This window comes from Nymphaea colorata, chromosome 1, assembly GCF_008831285.2.
Source record: "Nymphaea colorata isolate Beijing-Zhang1983 chromosome 1, ASM883128v2, whole genome shotgun sequence".
NCBI lineage: Eukaryota > Viridiplantae > Streptophyta > Magnoliopsida > Nymphaeales > Nymphaeaceae > Nymphaea > Nymphaea colorata.
Window position 1 is genome coordinate 26992143 of NC_045138.2, and position 23271 is coordinate 27015413.

Sequence of the window (23271 nt, forward strand, 5' to 3'; positions counted from 1 at the left end):
CCGAAAATAATAACATGTCCTTTGCAATAAGAACATAGTTTCTAAAAGCATGTGTACCAAGTGCACATTTCTTCCTTATCGAATGTCTTCTGAAGGTTAAGCATGTTATGAACATGAAGACTAATAACTATTAGCTGCTGTTGTTTGTTTATTAAGATGAAGGTAAAAATATTTGTTTTCAGCCAGAAAGAGGCATCAAAACTTTGAACTGCTAATTATATGAGCCCCACATTATACAATTTCACTTGTATCAAAGAAGAGGATACCGGATAAAGTATAACTTTGTTTATATATATATATATGTGTGTGTGTGTGTTGTGAGAGAGTTAAATGCCTGGTTTTAACTTAACGAAAAGGAGAAGGATAACAAGGAAGTAAAAACTTTTCAGTTTAATAATGTAGATGTTATATCTTATCTAGTGTACAGCTGATTTTTTTAATAAAATATGCAGAAATTGCCCCGAAACAAACGAAGAAAAATTACAGAAACCACATAAATCTAGACGGACAATAAATCATCGCCCAACTTTTCAACTTGTTAAGAGTCAACAAATAAACACTCGCCTTAGGAAACAAATCCTCAAAGAGCCGGCTCTAGATAGAAAAATTAAACTAATAAAAAACATCTCCAAAAAAATTAGAAAAAAGTAAATTAATTAGAAGGGTAATTTTGTAAATTACACTGTCACTTTAGTCATCTCTATAAAGAGGTTCTTCTTAAAAAAAAATCCTTAAACTAACATGATTTGTTATTTATGGCCAAAACTTTAGCAGCTTTTTGTAATTTGAAGAGCTTGTCCTAATGCTGAAACATATGTGTATATATATATATATATGTAAAATGACCAAAATACCCATGTCTTCCAATCTATATATATATATATATCCAAATCCAATCCTGCTTAAAGGATGATGCTTTCTACATTATGCGGCTAACATTGGAAGACATGGGTATTTTGGTCATTTTATCATATAACACATGAACCCTTGTTAAATACCATAACATACAGCCTGCTTTGCTGATAAAACATAAGGGCACAATTGGTAAACTCAAGAACTGGACTCGGATCGGCACACAACCGGGTCACTGGGTTAACTCGACGACTCGGTCGGGTCAGGTATCAGGCAATAGACTCAACTAGGCACACAACCTAGTCACCGAAATAATAGGCCTTCAAGGGAAAACTTTTTCCAGACAAATTTTTCCAACATTCACGACCACCCAAGCTACTTTTGTCCCCAATTGTTCCAACATACCAATAAATACCTCTACCATTTTACCTACAGTTTAAATCTGGTTCGGTTCCCATCTGTCGCTGAATCCAATGCAATTGATTGAAGCCAATTAGCCAAACGTAAATCCAACTTCTAAAGTTTGCACTTGAATCCGGACCCGTAAACTACTGAATTTGAAACTAAATCCAAATCTACTTTCCTCACCAAACTTGAGCGATCCAATTTAGATTCGGGTCTTTAATTGGATAAAATGCACCAGCGACCCATTGGCCTGTTGCTGACATTCATCGCCCTTACGAGCTTTTCACTGCAGCAGATGAGCAGAACGCCATTGATTCACGACTCAGACTACACATGTCCTCAACTGCTTCGACAGCGCAATAAATAGTCGTGCTAGTTTTTGCCTCGTAGAGCTTGCCTGCATCAAGTTGTGGCTTAAATGCAGAAGATAAGATAAGTTCTCTCACCTACCACTGTCCTTCTGCTTAAATTTCGGCGCTCGATCTGCTTTTCTGTTTTCAGCAGGAATGGTAGGTTGCGGTTGATCATGAATCCAACGAAGCCACATGCTTGAAAAGCTGCAGCTTCTTAACCAGAGGATCTTGGAACTCAATTCCACGCTTTTCCTTCTTAAAGAAATGATTGATTCCAAGGAGAAGACTCTTAAAAGGAGAAAATTTGTTCTAGGGGCTGAGTTTGCTTCTAATCCTGAATAGAGAGCCGCCGTGTTTTTTAACTTTTCAGAGCAACCGGAGAAGAGATCTTGGTAAGGTTTTCACATACGAAACATAATTTTGCGGCTAAAAATCCCACTTGTATCTTGGCAGTTTCCTTAGAAACCGTCAAATATGGACCTTAGGTTACTGCTTATCAAGGAACATCCATTTACATGCTCACTCACTTCTATAATATGAAAGTCGGATGTTGGTTCACATTCATATGAAAGAGAAGGCACTATTCTTAATACGATTGGATAATATGAGTTTATAGAACATGTTGATTAAATATGAAGATTTCGTAGACTGATGTATGAGCCGTCCAATAAGCTTGATTGATGATGCATAAGATGCTCGTAATGATTTGTCTAAAGCAAAATATTATTAGTTACCATTGTTTTTTTTTGAAAAGATAAGTATGCACACGATATCCTGTGACCAACGAACCCAATTGATTAGATAACTCATAATCAGTTTACTCGATTCTTATATTTATTCAGTCAATATATCTTGTGAACCCCCACGAACATAAGCATACATTTGTCAATTTCAGAAAGCAAAAGGACCTATATTAAAAGAATTCAATAATATGAGGTCCGTCTTAGGGTTAGTAGCAACCATTTGCCCTAAATTGGAAAATCCTATAGAAAACTATGGGCTGCAACATGGAGTTATGTTTCATCTAACTGTTCAGACAACAAAATTTGTCAGCTGTTGAGGCATCGTCTGAGCCACTCTGATGTCCTCTCCTAATCTACAGGAACCAGCAAATTTAGTAAATAGATAATTTCACATGCAATGTGTAGAGGTAGCCTTATTAATGGCCTCATTTATGGGAGAGGTGGGCCACAAGATTGGTAAGATTTATCATTTAATGCGTATGAAATCACAACTTACGAGAATGGGAGCCGTTGGCAAGCAACTAGGGATGAATTTTCTGTTCATATTTTGGATCCATGCTCATATGCTATCATGCTTAATAATTCAACCCCATCTTCAAGTCTTGGGATTTTGTTCTGTTTAGACTATGGGTACACCACATGTCTCTTATCGTTTCACACAAAATGATTTGAATTTTATCTTGCTTTCTTGCTTCATATGATTATGTCCTCTGGTTCTCATCATTCTTCCGCTTTGTCTTTCTTATGCATTGCTTGAATTGATGATAAATGAAAGAGAGTGAGAGCCGTCTATTTAAAGAAAATTTGGCGCCAAGAGGTCAAAATTTGGCAAAAAAACACGAGAAAGAAAGGCGCACAAGAAGAAAAGAGAGAAGAAGAGGAGAGAGAGAGTTGCAATGGAGATGCAAGAGCAGAATGGTAGTCTGGTGTGGCGCATAATACGGAGAGTAAGATGAACGTATTTTTCTCTTTTTAGTTTTCTTGTCGTTTTTCTCCATTATTTGTTTTTTATGATTGTGATTGTGATTGTGATGGTGATATGTTTTCTTATTTGATTCTTTTTCCATTTCCTTCCGATTTATCTTTCGTTGTTTAATTGGTAGAAGACCAAGACGCATCACCTAACGAGAGCCACTCGTGAAGCAGAAAATGCCCAAACAGATTAAGGAGATGGGAAACAACATGCCTCTTAAGGCCTCTTTCATGTCCCCAACCCAACATTTCCAATTGCTTTACAACAGTAGAACACTTTCACCAGTGGGCGAACACTTTCACCAATGGGTGAAACACTGAAACTTGGTTCCTCTCGAATCAAACTGAAAAGGGAACCCCAAAAATGAAAAAGGAGAAAACAGGAAGAATTTTCCATCCGAAGTTTGCTCCTAGTTACTCTAAACCAACCAAGATGGACGGAACCAGACTCAATCAACAATACATCATAAAAATCAGGGGATTTCTTTCTCATTTTCTCTTCCACGTCTTTCCTGGAGTCAACAACTCGGCCTACACTATTTGGTAGCAACTTCTGCCACCTTTCTCACACGCCTGCTCGTCTTCCAAGCCTTCCTCTCAGCATCTTTACACCAACATACCTGCCAAAGTTTAAAAAAAAGAAAGAAAATAAGAAAATAAGAGTAAATGATGCGCCTAAGAGAGAACCGAACTTTAATAATGTTTTAAGGAGAGCCACTGATTTCTACAGTTGTGGGGAGAGAAGATTGTGTTCAATGTCTCTTTCTCCTGTCTTTGGTGTAAAATCCCTATAGGTGTCCTTGATACACAGCAGAAACAACCATTTTTAAGCATACTTCTGCTGCTTAGCCCCTTGTCCCCGACATGAACCGCAAATACTGAAATCTGACCGATTTGATTTAGCAATATGGAAAACCTAAGTCTGTATAAATGCCGATCATGACTTTTATTTAGCAATGTGAGCAGGTTCATAAAATTTGCGTCTCTGAAAACTATCTGCTTCACTTCATCACTAATTACCACTAACTACCGTGTACTTTAGTTGGAATTCATGATACTGGTGGTGAATCACTCGTCTCCCCAAAAGTGTTCTAATTAGGGGGCAAAGAACTTACCTTCCTAGCATCATGACTGTTGCCTGAGGATTGGTTCCAGGGGAAGAGAGGAACGTAGAGCCATCGACAACTCTAAGCCCATGCACTCCCATCACTCTGTAGTGGCTGTCCACCACTTTGTTCATCTGGCATCCACCATGATAGTGCCAGATAGTGGTGACTGAATCTCTGCAAAACTGCTCCAGCGAAGATGTGTCATTCGAGTTCTTGGGGATGAAGTTGATATTGGCCTTCACACTCATGTTGAGGAGCATCTTCATCGTGTACTCATTGTCCTGCGTGAACTCGGCAAACCTCTTTGATCTCACAATCTGTTCCATAGTACGGACACCATTGACACAGCGTCTGAGATCTCTGGGATGCTGGAAGTAGTTGAAGGTAACTTCAGGCATCTGTTCCACATCCTTGCCACTTAAGCTAAGGTGCCCTGTAGACAGGGGCCCCATAATTTTCGCGAGGAGAAATCCTCCCATAAAGGTCTCTACTGGGATGTCTCTTTTCCTCTTCCTGTACTCATGAATAGCATCTAGAGTCCTCTGCTTTGGTGGAATGGTTGAGATCTGCCCAATCTACACAAAATATTATGCATACCCTTAGCAAGTGGAACTCAACCTTCTGGAGCAGATCCATGTTGATTGTTTTGGTAAAGTGGAAAGCATGATATCCATGCATTTCAACTGAATAATCAAGTTTGAACAATCATGACTGCTGACTGGAACACAACTTTGCTAAGAAAAACAGATTCCCGTTTATGCTTTGATTAAGTAAAGGCTGTGGACATCAAGAATCAAAATTAATGTGAACAATTTTTTGTATGGCTGCCAATCTAGTAAAGGCAACAAGAACGAAAGATGACCAGACTGCAATATCAGGCTATATATAGATTGAATGTTCACAGAAATGCTGTTAGAAGCAGACCATGGAATAAAAGATGGCTCGCTTAATATGCTGTCAAAGACATTGAAGTCATCGACAGAAGAAGCGACTCCCATTAAACTACCAACATAATGATATACTGCATTCAGAGCTATAGATCAGGAGGAAACAACAACTCTGTTCAAGGTTTTCGAGTACCTCCGCTGACATGATTCCATGATTGCAGTGAATGCTGTCATTAGTGCTGCCGAACCCGCTGCTCGCTTCAATGTAGGAGCCCTTCTTCGTTATGCCCACAGTCTGGATCAAGGACATCTCCACAGGCTTCTTGGTGGGTATGAATATGGAATTCATAGGATTGTCAGCCATTCCCTTCCCCACCAACTCTTGCCTCAGGACCACTGGTATCTTCCACTTCTTTAGCTCGCTTAGTGGCCCTATGCCGCTCAACATGAGCAGCTGCGGGCTGCCGATCGCCCCAGCGGTTACGATCACCTCCCCTTTGGCATGCGCCTTGTATTCTCTCTTGTTCTCGTCCCTGAAGATCACACCCACTGCTCTGGGCTTCCCTTTCCCTGCCACGATACAAAAGCTGAGCAGAGTTTAGACACTGCAAAAACAGAATGGTCAATCGACCAAAGCTCATTGATACTAAATATGCAGAGAGCTTTCATATGCTCGAAGCATACACATGTAGCAGAAATCAAGATGCAGTGGAAGTTAGAAACAAGATCAAAATCTAAGTGAGGCTTGGAGTTATGGGGTTTCTTCACCCCTACATATTTAACTGTTTTAGCAGTTTTAGCAGACAATGTAGCAAAATTTACAAAAGATTTCTGGCACTAAAAGCTCATATGTTGGTGTGGTAAAGCTAGACTAAGATAAGGCATGATCTAAAAGAATCTATTCTGGTGGGTCTAAAATTAAAATTATAGGTCCTGAATGTCAAGAAAGTTATATATTTCAGTGTTGCAGCAGCATTTATATAGAGCTTCACTGTCATGTCAAACAATGTCTTCCCTCATTTGTGGTATAGTACAAATGAGGTTTCCTGTGAAAATGAGGCCGAACAATTCATAAACAAAACCAAATAACCACTTTTCTTCACCTGAGAGAAGAGTGCATTTTGAAGCGAGCACCAACTAAAGGGGTCACAGGCAACTGAGCTTAGTCAAAGCCCGTTTGCATCAGTCAAAGCATAGCCCACCCCTTAAGCCCGCAGAAGATCTCATAAGCAAACCGATCCTCCAAGAATCGGACCAAGTAGGACGTGGGTATAAACACGCTGCATCACCGGTTAGATAGATATATATATATATATATAGAGAGAGAGAGAGACCTTTTGGTCGTCGGAAAAGGATCTTCTGGACCGAGGCTCGAATTATGACGTCTAGATTTTCATGGTCACCGGACAGGAGGAGGTCGGCCGCGGTACTCCTGATGCCTCGCCGGTCAAAGAGGGTTCCTCCAACCTTGGTACCGTAGATATGGTCGTAAGTGAATCCATTGAAGGGCGACACGCCCGCCTCCAGCAGCCCGTCCCTGAAAGCAGCCTGCCATGGCGCGAGCTTAGGCCAGTGGACTATCCGGCGTTCGATCCACGGGAAGGACTCGTTCACAAGGGCACCGTCCCAGCCGGCCTGCCTGACAAACCGGGGGCTGGCCCGGGTATAAAACCCGGCATTGATGGAGCTGCCCCCGCCGAGGACTCGGCCCCGCGAGTTGATCACGCCGTCCGTGGAGATGAACATCTCCGCAGCCGCGCCTGGTGTCATGTCCGTCAGCCCAATGTGGAAGTTCTGCATGAGCGACACGTTCAGGTTGCCGTAGGGCGAGCCGCCTCTCTCGAGAAGCAGCACGGTGAAGTTGCGAGAGAGTGTCGCTGCTAGCGGACAACCGGCGGTGCCACCACCCACTATGATGTAGTCGTAGGTCTGGTTCAATGGGGAGCGGGCCATGCTGGTGGCCGGGCGAATGAAAGGGTACTTGAGGTAGTCATGGTACCCTGCGCATTTGAACGAAAATGGTGAGTATTATACGCAAAAAGCTAAGGAACAAGTGCCAGAATCTAATCCCAGAGAATTCTGGGGAAACATTTTTTGTTTGGGGCTCACTGGTAGAAGGAAGGACAGTCTATAAATGTTCAAAATTATGGGTGATCTGAGTTTTATTACTTACCATTACGTTAGTTTAAGGCAGGAAATAGTTATTTAACAAGAATGCGTGCTTTCATGGCGAGAAATGTCCGAGTATTTTGTGTCTCGAAACCGAACAGAGAGGAGAGGCCATGAGATGGAATTGTGCAGCCATTTTTATGTGCAGTACAAGGAGTCTGTGAGCTGCAGTTTCGTCTCAAAGATAAGATCTCTGTTCTTCTAATCGGGCAGTGACTGGAGTAGTTCATGATAAAAAAACATCTTAATTCGTCGTCCTGTTTTGCACAGGTAGTCAGTGGCTGCATCGGCAACATATCCTTCATGGGGATTAGGAAGAAGGCAAGTTTTGAAGGGGATTTTCCTAAAATATAATCACATCATGAAAGTGATGGAGCTGGAGAGCTTGCTGACATAACCCAAGGGATGAGCAAAGAAAAAGGGACAAGGGTTTCTGGAACCAATTAACTCGAGTTGGAAAAGGACAGAAGGATCAACGTTGTGGGGACCTGAGATGAGCAGAAAGCTTGGCATAGGAACTACAAACCAGATAACAAAGTCGGTCTTTTTTTTTTGTTTTCCTCCTAAGAAAGAAGTTGATTTCGTGAAAGATGGAAAACAGGCGGAAAGGGGGCAGAAGCTCTTCTATAAGAACTGGAGATCACCTGTGCAGTGAAATCCTCCACGAGGGCTAATTCCGTGCAAAAGAAACTACTTAAAGGGAAAAATTAGAGTTCCTCCTCGAGTAAGAAGAAGTATAGCAGTAGCAGAAAGTAGAAGCAGAAAACCAACTCGAGAAAACAGAAAGGGAGTTGTTCCTGTAAAAGGAATACCAAAATGTTACGGTTTTGAATAACTCCACAAAAGAATCCACCAACATAAGAACCAAAAAAGAAAATAAAGAAGAACGTTCTTGTAATAGAAGAAGAATGAATGATTAGTGACAGAGAGAAATTTTGTCTGTGGGAAGGAAAGACTTGAAACTCCGGAACTACGGCTGCTGTTAATGCCTAAGGTAGAGCAGAGAGTTATAACAAACCTTTACAAGTTTGGACAACGGCCAAACAGAGGAGGATCTTGAGGAAGAAGGCCACCTTGAACTGAGCAATTACAAATGCCATTGGCACCTTTCAGCCAGTTTCGCAAGAATAATCGATGCAGGCATAGAATTTGATTTTCCCAATATATAGAGATGCAGAGTGGGGAGAGAGAGAGAGAGAGAGACATGAGGTTGGGCGTGTCCTATTTCCTCCCAACTTTAAGAATGGGGCTGTCTACAACTGGAGCCACATTAATTGAAAGCCATGGGCCCATCAAGGCACAGTTACAGTAGCAAATGAGCAACGAGCTCCCACTAAACCAAATTGGCATTCTGAGGGTTGCCGGTTTCCCTCAAAGTAACACTGCAAGGCCAGCTTGTACATGTACAGGTCATGAAAGTCTAGAAAGATTCCATCACTTTGAAGGCCAGATTGAACTCTTCTCTGCGGAAAAACAGAAAAAAGGAAAAGAGAAAGAAACAAACTTCAATTAAAGCAAGAGATGAGGAACGATTTTCTGAGCAACAGATTTTTGATTTCTTGCTGCTAGCAAGGATGAAGTATGCTGGTTGTTTTGGAAAAGGTCCAAAAATAGGAGACCAGCTTGTTTTCTGAAGTACAGACCAAGAGCTAAACAAATAGGTTGTCATTTGGGGAAGAGAAAAGTCACACATGAGCAGCTTGTTGCTCAGTTGATGACGCTACTATTTAGTTAAAACATTATTTTGATTTCCCTGTAGAACTAATGAGCAATGGGTAATATGCTTAGTTTGAGCTTTCTTGGAACTCACAGATATACTTTTGGTTTTCAAGTGGAAAACGACATTCCCTAATGATAAGACCTGGTTGAAGAGGACCTCAAGCAACATCATGAAGTGGGAAATAGCAGGACAAATAGAGAGGTATAATGGAAAAAGAAGGTTCATGGTTTCAGAAAGAGGAAATCGCATACACAAGTGAAAGAAATGTTCCATACCCGAGTTTCATAAGTAAAATTCTCCAAGTATGCAGAAACGGGAAAATTCCAACGTAATATCTCCAATCTCTTATCTCTCTCTTAGTTTTTCAAAACGATGGATGAGTTTGTAAGGCATCGTAATAGACTCATTCTTCATTTGAGTTAATTATTTCCTTCTAAAGTTTGTAGAACTGCAGAGAAGTTGTTACTGTTAGTCCGTTCTCATATTCATCTTCTTTGAAACAGACAAAACAAGTTCATACTCCGCTTGCAGGGATGCAGGTAAGGAGGGATATTGCTAAAAATGAAAGCTGGTAGGTGAGTTAGGTCTGAAATTAAGTCTCTTAACTATTCATAGATCGGTTGGTATTTAATTTTGGTGGAGCACCAAAATACATACATTTTATGCCTATATAATAATTAATGCATTCCTCCCATATCGAGAAGCAACTAGAAAGATGGGAAAAGAGCATTTCTCCCTATAGTGTGCCCATTATATTTCTCCAGGAGTATTTCCTGGCATTGAGAAACGAGAGTGCCTGATAATTGTGATGCACAAATTTTAGTGAAGTTCTTTTCTCCCTTTTTTTTCATTTTTTTTCTTATAGTAACCACAATGTGCACTTTTATAAACTAGAAAGTCTGAGTTTATTTGAAGTTTGATTCTTATTAATCTTAGTATACAACCGAATGAAGTACTTTAGACCTCACTTGGTCACATTTATCCATATATTTCCCCCGCCGGAATCCGGCGGATGGGCAGCAGTTACTCTTAGCCAAACGGGACCCGCGCCAAACGAAGAGACGCCACTTGTTGCCGCTAGCGGCTTAACTGGTCCACTGTCTGGGTGGCGTTTAATATGGATCCAGTATCATGATGCACGTCACAGGCTTCATAACCGGGTGGTCCAGAACCGAGAGAATGCGGGTCACGTCTGCTGGTGGTGTTAACCCGTACATCAATACGGATCAAACAACCTGGTGGTCCAGACCCGTGACCCCCTCATATATATATATATATATATATATATATATATATATATATATATATACCATTTCATCAAGCACTTACCAATTGGACCCGGATGGGTGAACTTCGTTGTGTGGTCATCCCACGTGATCCGGTTCAGTTCTCCAGTATGGGTCGGATCCTGTCCTCGGGGAGTTAGATATTTGGGTCATACTAGTGGTGGTCCAAACCCACCAACTAATAGCGGCACATTCAATTGCCAAAATGGATCCATTCGGCTGAGTTCACATCTACGGGAGCATATGCGTTAAGACGGGTCAAATCATACCGTGCTCTCATTTAGCTGTACAGATCTTCCACGAGTGGTGGTCCTGCTCCATCCAGTTACCATTATTTATGATTTGGATCATTACTTGTGGTCCAGATCCATTGAGGTCCACGCCTTATGCTGGGCCCCGAACACGTGGGTCGAACACGTGGGTCGTCTTTGGAGGTGTAAACTTATCTAGATATCATTCACTCGAAAAGGCAATGATCCGGATAAAACTTAAGGGAGAATTTTTCTTTTATAAGACAAGAAAAATACCCATGTCAACTTATCTGATTTGAATCTAATATATGATCGAATCGATCCAAAAAAGTCAAAGAACTTTGAATATCAGACTAAAAAATCAGATCATACTCGAAATTAAGAAATGACATCCGATCAGATTCAAATCAAGACAAATATCTTACATCTGCTGCTCTTACATTTTGAAAATTGGCAAAACTTGGTTTAAAATTTGGGTTTGAATTTATATATAAATATAAAACTTAATTTCAAATCAGATTCAGATTGTGAAATCGAATTTCAGATTTAAATTCAAATCCAAATATGTATATATCTGACAAAATGGATATGATAAGGATACATCAAATTTAATTTTATATTCGCTTCGTTATCGTCCCCTACTTCACCAGTTATGTATTAATCTTTAGACATCCAACATGAATAACATACTGAGGTGTATTGCATTGGTCCCTTGCCGGTACACTACGAGGTTATTTTATTATTTTAACATTATTTTTTTTCAATCAATTTAAAATAATATGTTATTTTTAAATTTTAATAAATTTTAAAAATAAAGTACAAAGTCACACGGGAGGGCCCAAGGAAATCAAGATTAAGCATAGGAGACAAAGGGAGGGAATGAAATAATTTAAAAATTGTACAGTTCAAGCTTCCCACGTGAGGATATAGTGCGCCGATCTCTCTCTCTCTCTCTCTCAATTACTGGCCCATGTGAGCAGCGTTGATGGGTGGAGATGCCAATGGGAATGAATGGCCTGAGCGGTGGGTGAAGGGTCTGTAGATGAAGTTCAAGTGGGATATGGAGCCAAGAGCATCGGAAGAAATATGAGAAAGAGTCTGAATTTGAGTCTTGATTCTTTTCTTAGATCATCTATGATGTCTTCAAGAAAGTTTTGTTAGAGAAGTGTGGAGCCTGATCGGCCGATTCCATTCGCGGCGTTGCCGGAAAACTCCTGTAATGGAAGGGCTCAGCATCTCTTCTGTTTATCTTGTTTGAATTAGTGGAGTTTCAGTGCCGCCATGGATGTAAAAGACCCTTGGTCTTTCCAACCCACGTGAATCCTCGTGTTATTGTTTATCTTTCTTCTTCTGAATCTAGAGAGTACAAGACAACATCGCTCTTTAACAAGTGTCAGCAGCATCTCGATTAGATGCAGCTCCTACCTTTGAGATGAGAATATCTAAACTGAACCTACATCCAGAAAGAAAACTGATTAGTCTTTTTCTTTGCAGAATCCAACCAAATGCACGAAAATGGAATTTCGATCGCGGAATGTTGGTTTACACCCTATCCAGGTCAGGTCTCCTGTGCTCGAAGCTTCATTCAATAGTACATGCTGATGGTAACGTGTTCAATATCATAAAAACAAGGTCAGCAATTTATTAGCCAAGATGCATGTTACATGTGAAAGAAGTTGAAAACTTAATTCCTTTCATTATTACAGTTGGACAAAATCTGCCCCATTTTGTACCCGGTTTGACAGTTTCATTTATGTACTCCTATATCTTTTACTAAAAGGAAAAAAATTAAAAAAATTCTCAGCTATCACGAGGTGTATATATATATATATATATATATATATATATGTATAGAGGCCCTGCCAGCTATTTGAATTTATGACCCTTGTTAAGTCCATTATGTCCAGCTCTGTGAATTTATGACTCTTGTTAAGTCCATTATGTGACTCCTATAGACGGCCTCAGATAGATTAAAACCCAAGTGGGGAGCTGTGCAGTTGACCTCGTTCTCAGGAGACAAGAAGCTTCTTGCATTGGCCTAGCTGGGTCCATGTCCAGCTCCCTTTAGTTTGGTTCAACTTAAATTTGTAAGGATATCTCAAATGCTCTTAATAATTGCCACCAACACCCGTAATACAGATTGCAAAGATAAAAGATTTGCTTGTCCACAGTTTCTTTGGAATCTCGCTTCATAAATAGGGTTAGTTATTTGAATGTGTTATTTTTCGTAACATGCCTCATGTATGGCTTCCCTTGTCTTCTTATTTGGTGGTTGCTATAGGACGCAGGTGGGTAGGTAGAAAATAATGAGGAAAGTGAGACAACTCTCTCTAAGGAGGCGTTTGAGACAAGAACGTTGTGATCTTGAACGCATCCTAAAGGCTGGGATACATTCATGCCACAGCGTGCCTCTTCACAAAGGGAGTCGCAGTGATCAAACTAGGCGTTGATTGATCTCCAACTATCGCTTCTGAATCTTCTTATCAGACCTTACTAGACCATTTTAATTGGTTCTTTTGGTCAAATTGGCTCTCGAGTTCTTCTTTTCCCTCCCAGTGAGCCTTCAAAAGAGAGGGATGAGTGACTTGAATGAAATGGCATGGAAAGTTCAGATCTCATGAATAAATCTAGGAGAACATTAACTTACGGTTAAAGTAATAAATTGGGAGCTTTCCAAGTACAATAAGATGGCTGAGTTTGCATCAGACAATCACAGGTATAGTAAGAGGGACTCATCAGAACCCGAAGATGAATTTGGGAAAATAGCATGTAAAATTTACACAAAGGATACTCCTTTTCAGAAATTGAGATCAGGGTGTTGCTTGTGCATTTTACACAACAAAGATCGGCTTTTATCTTTGAATGGTTTTCGCATCCACCATTTGGGACCCTGAACTATGCCCTGAAACGAGGCAAGGCATAAGCCAACCTTCTCACTTTAGTGTGCTGCTAGACAGCAGTATTACCTGAAACGAGGCAAGGCATATGATTTCAGTACTTGCAGGAGAGAGCGCTGTAGGAGGAAAAGGAAAGAGCAGTAGATACAGAAGAGGAAGAAAGGGTGGAGAGCAAACAAGGAAGAAGAAGAAGAAAAAGGATGGGCTAAAGAATATGGGAGGGCGAAAAGAACTGGCGGTCAATGGCCGCCACAGAAGAATACCAATGGCAAGCATCAATGGCCGATCAATGGTTTGTTTTTTCAGAATTCTCTATATATTTCACAAATACAAATATAAAAAATCTTGCTACAGATTGATATTAAGCGCTTAATTCAACTGGTTGCTAAAAGACTAATATTAAGCGCTTCACTGAACTCTAAAAGTGAGATCCTCAAAAGCTCCAAGTCATCTGCCTTTGAAAACTAAACAGGCCGTACAAACGTGCTGAAACATGACTGCGTACTAAAGCATGATATCTCACTGTGTCTGTTTTCATTTGCGTTTGTGAGTTTATCTTCTTCAAGCTTACTCTTAATTTTTGGCTCGTGAATCACTTCACTGAATCAGAGCAATGGTATCATAGGAGCTTTAGAGCAGATGCAGATCATGCAGGCTACTTTCAACTTGAGTATAAGAGAATGTAGGCTTTGGTACCGCTCCAAAATCAGATAATAAACCTAGTAAATTCAACTCCCTGAAGTGAAATTTACATCGTGAGTAAACGCCACTAGTGTATTGAAGTCCATATGTTGGTTCAGACAAGCATGAGCTGCTGCAACTTACGCTCTGGTGTGTTATGGACAGACGTCACGGATGTTCCAGTGAAAGTTTGCTCTTATTTAGCACAACTGCATGTTCGCTCGCTATTCTGCCTGATAATCTTCTAAATCTCTGCCAGAATTGCTGCCTTTTGTTTGGTCTTAGTGGACCAGAGACAGGATACCTCCTAAAGGAATCTGATACGGGTTCCGCAGGCCTCGTTGAACTACTTAATATATCTGATGCTGATAGAACCCTACTAGACTCTAGAATGTGTCTGCAATCAACTACGGCAAACGAGGAAGAGTGATTCAAATACGCCGAGCCTGAGGAACTGGTTATGATCTCAAAGTCCTGAAGAGACTCTTGGCTGTAGTTTTCTGATCCACTGTACATTTCATCAGCCTCACTGCAGAGAAGCTTTAGAGCCTGTACCACCTCACCCATAAATGGTCGATTTGAAACTTCAGGCTGCACGCACATGGAAGCTATTGCAGCAACTTTGGCAACACTGTCAAATGGGTAACTACCAGAGAAGGCTGGGTCAACAATCATCTCCAGACCTTCTCTACTTGTAAGAAGTGGATGAGCCCAACTAACCAAGTTTTCTCGGCCTTGGGGCTGTGACATATCCACTGGTTTTCTTCCAGTTAGTAGCTCAAGAAGAACAACGCCGTAGCTGTAAACATCACTTTTGACAAGAAGATGACCAGTCATAGCATATTCTGGAGCAACATAACTGCAGTATATAAACCAAAGCCATTGGTTACGGTTAATTATCTCCCTGATACGAAGGGCAAGAGATAAATAACAATATACTTTTCTCAGAATAATGACATATCATACCCAAAAGTTCCCATAACACGTGTGGAGATGTGCTCATTCCCATCTGTTAGAGCTGCACGAGCCAAGCCAAAATCAGAGACTTTTGGTGTAAAATCATCTTCAAGTAAAATATTGCTTGACTTGAAATCCCTATGGATAACGCGAGGGCTTGAATCTTCATGTAGATATGCAAGACCTCGCGCAGAACCAAGTGCAATCTTCATTCGTGCACTCCAATCAAGTGGCGCCAACTGTTTGTCCACTCCTGTAATAATAAAAGTATTCTTTTAAAACATGAAAACAAGTTGGTGCATTTATCTATATTATCTTGTTTGCCACCATAGAGGACATACCATGCAAATGGGATTCCACGCTACCATTAGGAACAAGTTCATATACCAAGCAGCGGTTGCGCTCCTCTACGCATATACCAATTAACTTCACCAAATTTCGGTGATGCAGACGATTAAGCATCTCCACTTCAGCTAGAAACTCCTTCCCACCTTGTCGATCTTCCCGCTTGAGGACTTTCACTGCCACCTTGGTTCCATCTTCAAGAGCACCACTGTAAACTCGACCAAAACCACCCTCCCCAAGTATTCTTGCAGGATTGAAATTATTTGTAGCTTTTCCCATCTCATTTAAGGTGAATGTTTTAGCAGATCCAGTATATGCTGCAATGCTGGAACTGAATGAAGAATTCAGCCCACTGCCTGATAATGGAGATCCTACTCCTGCTGATAAAGAACATGACAAAGCGTAAGCAGAAAGTGGAGAAGAAAGAATTCAGCATTCTTGCTTCTCTTCAAGCACAAATGATCACATTTCATTAAAGTGATCAATAAAAACGCTTCTCTTCAGATGAAGTGCAGAACTCTACCTGATGGCTTTGTGACACTTGAAGCCAATGACCATGGTGATGAGCTGGAGTTTTGATAGTGGCCTCTAGATTCTCTGCACTTAAAATTGAAAAACCAAGTTGCACCGAGGCACAAAACCAATGCTATAGCTGAAGAAAGAGCAACAATAGCAATGAAGCTGCCTCTCCACTTGTTTCTTTGTTGTCTCACATTGACACCAAGGGGCTTAAAGATTCCTGAATAATTTTCTGGTATAGATGGCTCACCATTGAGTGTAGTATCTGCTGCAGCTGAAGGTGGAGGCGGAGGAAGCCCTATGTAAAGAAAAGCAGTGTCATCTCACTGAGTAATGATCACAGTGGAAATTTTGACATTTTACCTGGATATCGGACGTATAATACTTCATAGTCTCCAAATAGTTTACTTTTTATGGCAGTCTCCTTGTGCCAGAATTTCTCATAGACAGAGAATGCTGTATTAGCATCAAATGCTTGTTTAGGTGGCACCAAATCAATACGTACAACAGTTTTCTCCTGTTGGTAGTTGTCTGCAATTGCACCCATAACACGGACCTGGCTTGCTTTCATGAAGACACCAGTTGCTATTTCTGATGCTAGCTCTGATACTAAAGGGAAAAATGTATACAGTGCAACACTGAGACGTAGTCCAACTTGAATAGGCAATACACAACCACATGGCGATCCTGACGGAGTATTTGTGTAAGGCTCTGAACATGTAAATGACTCACAATCTGCATCACAAGAAACAAAAAGTTTTTGAGACATCATTTCATTAGCCTGACTTTCTTTTACACCATCAAACAGCTTCTAGTAGCCTAAGCCTCCAAGATCATTATGCTGCGTTTAATAGCCATTTGACAAGAGTGCAAATTTACATATGATGCCTGGGGAAAGAGTTTGACTCTAGAACTGTAGCACACCATCACTCAGATCTTATGGACTATAATACCCCTTACTTTTGACCATTTTGGGCTTGGCCTTTTCTTTGCTATCCTAAAGCTAATCCTAACAATTATAAAAGTAGAAGATGGAATAATGTGAAGAATCAAGAATGCACATAGTATCTATGTGGTAAAATGCATAATCTAACCTGTAACGATTGGATCCCAAGTTAGACAAATAATCCAACATAAAAAAATAGAAATTTTATTTTTTTTAAATATTTAAAATTCATAAAACAAATTAAGAATCCGAAAAATACATAAGAAAGGAATAGGAAGAAAAGATCTGTCTATGTAAAAAGCATAAATTGTGTACAGATGAGAATTATATGCTACCTAGAACATGCATGCTTTCATTAGAAATAATAAAAAATTGACCAATTAAATTATTCCCAATACTTAAGTGGGTATCAAAATAAATAAGTTGTCATTATATATGATTAAATTCTTGGGGTCTTTAAGTTTAAAGTTTAAAATTTAAACAACTTAACGGCCATAAAAAACTAGGACAGACATAAGCTTTTATAAGGTCAACCATGAAAACTATAATGTTATTAAATGAGACCAGACCTAAAACTTAATTTTTTACTTTAAGTGTTTAAAAATGCCTTTCAAGTTGAACTTAACATTCATCCTTAAGAAGTTTCTACAACATCAGTTAAATAGGGAAAAAAGGAATTTCTTTTGATAAATTACTATGTTTTCAAGGTAAAGCTACACATAATATGAGGGTGTATCATAAGTTACACCTGATATGGTATAGTTATATTCCTGAAACTGTATGATGTATATCGTAAGTTCCCCCCCTGATACTAGTTGCAGATGTGTATCATTTAATTTACTTTCATAATTATGCTATATTGCTATGTAATATGATGTGACATACAATAAACTACCATACAACATTGCACGGTCTGATTATGCCCATATTGTTTGGTAAATGACTCAAAATAGTGTTTCTAGTCCACTCATCATGGTAAGATGGCATCACAAAAATAGCAACCAAGTATTACTGAGACTCTTCCAGTATATGCACCTTTGTTTGGGGGTGGTGGTGGTAGCAATGGAAATACTGTTTTTTTGGCTCTTGCTGAAGATGATGGAGGGGGGGAAATTACATCAGGAAATGCAGGACCTGACACACACATACACAGTCAAATGAGAGAGTTTCAGATGCAAACAGAGTAAAAAGATGCTTCAAAGTTTCAAACCTAGGTCAGACTTTTCAGCTAATTTTCTAATCACAGTAAAGAGGCTAGCAGAAGTAAATAAACGTAAAAATGTTACTGGCATTTCTAACAAAAGAAGTTGAGAGTTGGCAGAGAAGTGGGAAATGCATGACAGAGAATGTCATGTAGGTAGTCATTTTGATGGTAAGAGATTAAAACTAAGAATTGAAATTGAACTATTATCATACCACCATAGGAGAATGGAGCAACATCTTGCACGTGCCATCTCCAAGTTGGAGGGGATGCTGGTGGAAGCAGGAATGTACTACCCAGACTGGAGGCCCTTTGAGAAGGAGATGGTGACATACCCAGGCCTACAAATAGACAGAAACGAAGACTGAGAAACCCTGGTTTTCCCCCTATTCCAAGAAAACTTTTGAACAATCACAGCTAATATAGATAACCTTCTTCATGTGATGCAGAAGTTGTGTACGAGTATGCAGGTGAAAGATGACTAAATATCCTTTTCACATGCTTTGAACCTGCTGGTGCAATTGATACATGTCGCTTCTTGATGCCTTCCTCTGGAGCTGAAGCTGTAACAGAAAATGGAGAAGGTAACAAACTAGAAGGTGCAGCTATAGGCTCACTTATTTGCATTCTTGCATGGGGTTCGGAAGACAGCCTTGGCGTTTGAGATACAGCATGCAGAGGACTTGCAGCCTTTTCAGATCTAGGTGCTGCTACTTCTGCAGGAGGAGATGCACCTAGAGTAGATAAAAAATCAGAGCTGCACTGTTGTGTTAAAATGGGGCATTCAAATATATATACTTAGGTTGATGGCAACTTCATCATACAGACTCAAGGTTACCTGTAGGTGGTGGCATTTTCTCACCCATGCCGCTGCTTGGGGCAGCTGTGTGACTCCTTGGTGTTGGTTCATGACTTTCTCTATCAGGCGTCCAATTTTTGACATCGGGCATTGAGGGAGACATGCTTGATGGAAAGTTAATATTCCCCACAGAAGCTGTCATTGAGAAACATCAACTTTTAACTCTACAGAAACGTTTGGCATCTAGGGGCAGATAAATCACGAGAAAATTTGAACTATTCCAGCTAATGTAGGCAACCTCTATTGTGTGATTGTGAAATTGAATATGAAGATGCAGGTGAAAGATGATTGACTATCCTCTTCACGTGATGCTCAGAATTTGACGGTGCAATTGATACATGTGCATTCCTGATGACTTGATCTGGAGCTGAAGCTATAAGAGAAGGTAACAAACTAGCAGGTGCAGGCACAGGCCCATTTATTTGAGTTCTTCCATGGGGTCCAGAAGATATCGTTGGTGGTCGAGATACAGTGCCCAGAGGACTTGCAGTTTTCCCAAGTGTAGGTGCTGCAGGAGATACACCAAAAGTAGATCAACAGTTAGACCTGCACAAAAAGTATACTCAACTAAATATTCCTGACCTCATCACATAGTTTCAGACTCACCTATAGTCGGTGGAATTTTCTCACTTATGCCACTGCTTGGACCAGATGGTTGACTGCTTGGTGCTGTTTCATGATCTCTTCTATTGACCACCCAATTTTCTGCATGGGGCATTGGAACATACGTACTTGGAGAAATAGCATTTCCTGCAGGAGATATTTCAGAGAAACATGTATTTTATCTCTGCAAGATATTTGGCAGCTAGGGGCAGCATTTACCATGTTGAGTATGCTCAACTGGTGCAATTTCTTTAATAGGTAGAGATGTTGTCATCATGTGTGGATGTGCAAAAGGCGGTGGGGTTGGACCTGAGCATTGCAGGAGTGGCTGCAGTGCCCAGTTTTTTCGTGAAACTGCAGAAGGCAATAGAAGTCTTGGATGATCATAAAAAATGAAAAAAATATGAATATTACATGACAGTTGGAGCCAATTTTCATGGAAATCACCTTTAGAAGCAGGTGCACGTAGTTGTGCTTCCGGATGTAACTTTTTTCTTTTATGTACTAAACCTGGTTCGGTATGAAACACCACTGGACTTATTGGAGAAAGAAGTGGAGGTTCAGTGCCAAGATAATGGGACGAATCATCTGGAGAAAGAGAGGGCTGTTGCATGACTCCTTTCATTGACTCCGTCGGAGAAGCTGTTAAAGGAATGGAATAAAATCATAGCTTTAATTTTTGAATGCAGATAGTGCCACAACAAGCTTAATAGCAGCTGAAAGTTACAGGTACCTGCAGGTTGAATGACAGGAGTTAGCGCTTTCGTATGTCGTGCTTGCTCAGGAGATCGTACACTGGTTCCTCTATCATCAATAGTTGGTGGGAGGGAAGAAGATGCTTGTGAAGCAGATGTCAAACAGTCTGGAAGGGAGGCAATGCGAAATTAGGCTACTAGTTAAAAATAACTGAATGGGTAAAGAATACAACGGAAATTGCTAACCATTTTGCTGATGCATATGCTGTAGAAGGTCATATGCTGGTGGAAGTGTAGTTCCCAAAGAAGGAAATCCAGAGTCAGCACCAAGAGAACACAAGCTTGGTCTCACAGCATCCTGCGTGACTGGGATTTCAAATGCTGACTTTGATAGATATGCCTTTGAAGAAACCAGCACTGAAATGTAAAACCCAGTCAAGTGTCAAAACCATGTGATAGAATGTGATGGAACATATTTTATGAAACAACATTTGATCATTTTGATAATGTAAATCTTGCTAATATCTGTCAATTGGGCTCCTCATCTCATTGTTTGAAGACCACATGCATCCACTATTTATTTCCCGGTATAGTTTTTGACTTTTAATTAGTTATATATGTCTAGCATATTTATATCTTAATTGATGATCTATGGCTTCATATACAGAATACCATGTCATTGTCCACATAGATCAGGAGAATCCACCTATCTTTTATAAGATAACATCACATATCTGAACTGCCAGATACATGATAACTGAAATCAGAAAATGCTGCTGATCCTATTATGGAGAAAATTCCTTTTGGTGTTAAAGTATTTAGTAAGTCTGGTGAGGAAAGAAATGATTATGGGCACAGAATAAACATATTTCCTCAAACTGATGACGCACCAGGAGAGAGATCATCTGTTTCCATTTGTTCGGAAGTATGTTAAAATTTAAATGCCAAAGCAAACGCAGAATATGCATCTTGTGAAGATTGAACCTGCAAACTTCTTCCCCATTCAAAATCAATGAAGATAATATAAGCAAATGCTTAATTTCTCATTCTTCCAAACATATTATTTAGTTAACTTAGATATTCCGATACAAAATGTATGTAATATCTACTGCACCGATCTAATAAAACCTAGAGGCCAAAAGTACTCATGAACACAGTAGAACTCCGCATCACAAACATCCAAAATTCATCCGAGCCTTTTGATACAACAAAATCATTTTAGCTTTCACTAGCATCTCTGCATTCAACTAAACCTAAGCAGAAAAATTCAAATCCAAATAACATGGAGAAACAGGTGATCAACCTTTGGCAGAATATAAAGTTTTACAAACTACTATAAAGAATTAAGCGCCTTTCTACAGAGAGTTCTGCTACTGTAAACTGTCAGATTGGATCAGGCACGTCTAGGACTCAGTTTTTAATTACAAGCAACCGTCAACTATAATCACATTAAAAATTTGTGATTTCCTGGATGCTGGTTTAATGGTTCAAAAGAAAAAAAAGAAAAGAAAGGAAAACATAATGGGATTCCGCTCCAACTGCTACACTAACAACGACAGCGGTGCATGACCAACTTAATCCGTTAACCAAGAAACAAACCAGAATCTTAAAAGAAGAAATGTACCTTTGAATCCATGAAAAACCGGAACAGAAACCATGGACAACAGGAGGAAGAGAAGAAGAATCACCACCAGAACAACGTACAAAACCCGCTTTGATGCCGGACTTTCACCTTCCATAGCCAGACGAAGAACACCAACCTCCAGCAATGAAAACCCACCACCAACAGTCCTTCATGCTACACCATGCGAAGGACCACCTAAGTGCATTCCCGCTGCCATTATCCACCCGCACACCACTTTCCCCAGAAACCAGAAACAGAGTCCAATACCACAATCATTTCCAGACACCAGAACACCCAAAAAAGGATCAGAAAAGCGGAAATGCGCAATCAAGTTTGGAGCTTCTGCAAGGGAATTGAGAGGCTTGTGAAGAAAGGAATGCTTCCAATATCCAAAGCCATCAATTGCCAAACTCAAACGTGGAACAAGAAAAAGTCTGACACCTGGTTGCTGCTTTTCAAATGCAACCCAACTTCCTTGATGAAGCAACTCGGTTGGGAATTCAATAGTTGGTTGTTTCTATCCACTTTTGTCGAAGGAAAAGAAGAAAGAAGACAGAGGCCGTGGTGGTGAAAAAATATTTTAGTGACAACAAGCTCTGGACTCTTCGTAGACAACACGAGTTCGTTTCATGCGCCGCTCTGTGGCTGCCAACTCCACCACCAACAGAGGACGCCGTTGTCCTTCCGTCGCGACCCAATTGCCATCTCAAATCTGGACGGACCCCACCGTGGATCTTTAGCTTGACGGTGGTTGGTGCCTGGTAGTTAGTGAAGAGAAAGAGAGGTTGGCTACCCTCGATTGTACCATACCATCAGATGTGGGCTCGTACGCATGACAAAACTCATCCTTCCACCGCCCAACTCAACTCTTGCAAAGTTCATCATTCAACCGCCAATGTGACTCGCTTCTTGGTTTGCATAAAAGGATGAAACTCACGAGACTCGCGCAGGAGGCCCACAAATTGCTTACTGCAAAACATTGTGAACAATCGATTCCTGAACATATATATATATATATATAAGGATTCAAATATGTTGGATGTCAAACGATTAAAAATAAAAAATTCGTCATTAGAAGTACTGTAAATTGTTGTCAAATGTATAAACCATTGTTACATTACAAACTGTTGCTAATGTTCCTGTTGTTACTGTTTAGCAACATATAACATCTAGCAATTTGAGCTTATACATATGCGT

The 23271-nt window shown here is 40.2% G+C and overlaps 2 protein-coding genes across 5 annotated transcripts; both read right to left on the bottom strand.

Annotated features, from left to right (window-relative positions):
- Positions 1-3491: 3491 nt before the first annotated feature.
- On the bottom strand, positions 3492-8692 carry LOC116246079 (protein HOTHEAD-like). The gene is made up of 5 exons (XM_031617769.2): positions 8509-8692; positions 6656-7321; positions 5515-5891; positions 4441-5009; positions 3492-3945 (listed from the first exon to the last, which is right to left on the bottom strand). Exons 1-5 carry the CDS (start codon positions 8588-8590, stop codon positions 3891-3893), a joined length of 1749 nt encoding a protein of 582 aa, XP_031473629.1. The 5' UTR covers positions 8591-8692; the 3' UTR covers positions 3492-3890.
- A 5239-nt stretch (positions 8693-13931) lies between these two features.
- On the bottom strand, positions 13932-22727 carry LOC116250622 (receptor-like serine/threonine-protein kinase ALE2). 4 transcript variants are annotated; one of them, XM_050076342.1, is made up of 17 exons: positions 22075-22727; positions 20697-20867; positions 20489-20617; positions 20203-20397; positions 19975-20109; positions 19759-19902; positions 19391-19660; positions 19132-19287; positions 18725-19027; positions 18509-18634; positions 18128-18226; positions 16510-16881; positions 16151-16444; positions 15624-16007; positions 15292-15535; positions 14470-15184; positions 13932-14380 (listed from the first exon to the last, which is right to left on the bottom strand). In XM_050076342.1, exons 1-16 carry the CDS (start codon positions 22187-22189, stop codon positions 14494-14496), a joined length of 3828 nt encoding a protein of 1275 aa, XP_049932299.1. In that variant the 5' UTR covers positions 22190-22727; the 3' UTR covers positions 13932-14380; positions 14470-14493. The 4 variants fall into 4 exon arrangements, with proteins under 4 accessions (XP_049932299.1, XP_031480260.1, XP_031480251.1 ...); XM_031624400.2 differs by having other exon boundaries at positions 13932-15184; positions 15624-16004; XM_031624391.2 differs by having other exon boundaries at positions 13932-15184.
- Positions 22728-23271: the final 544 nt, after the last annotated feature.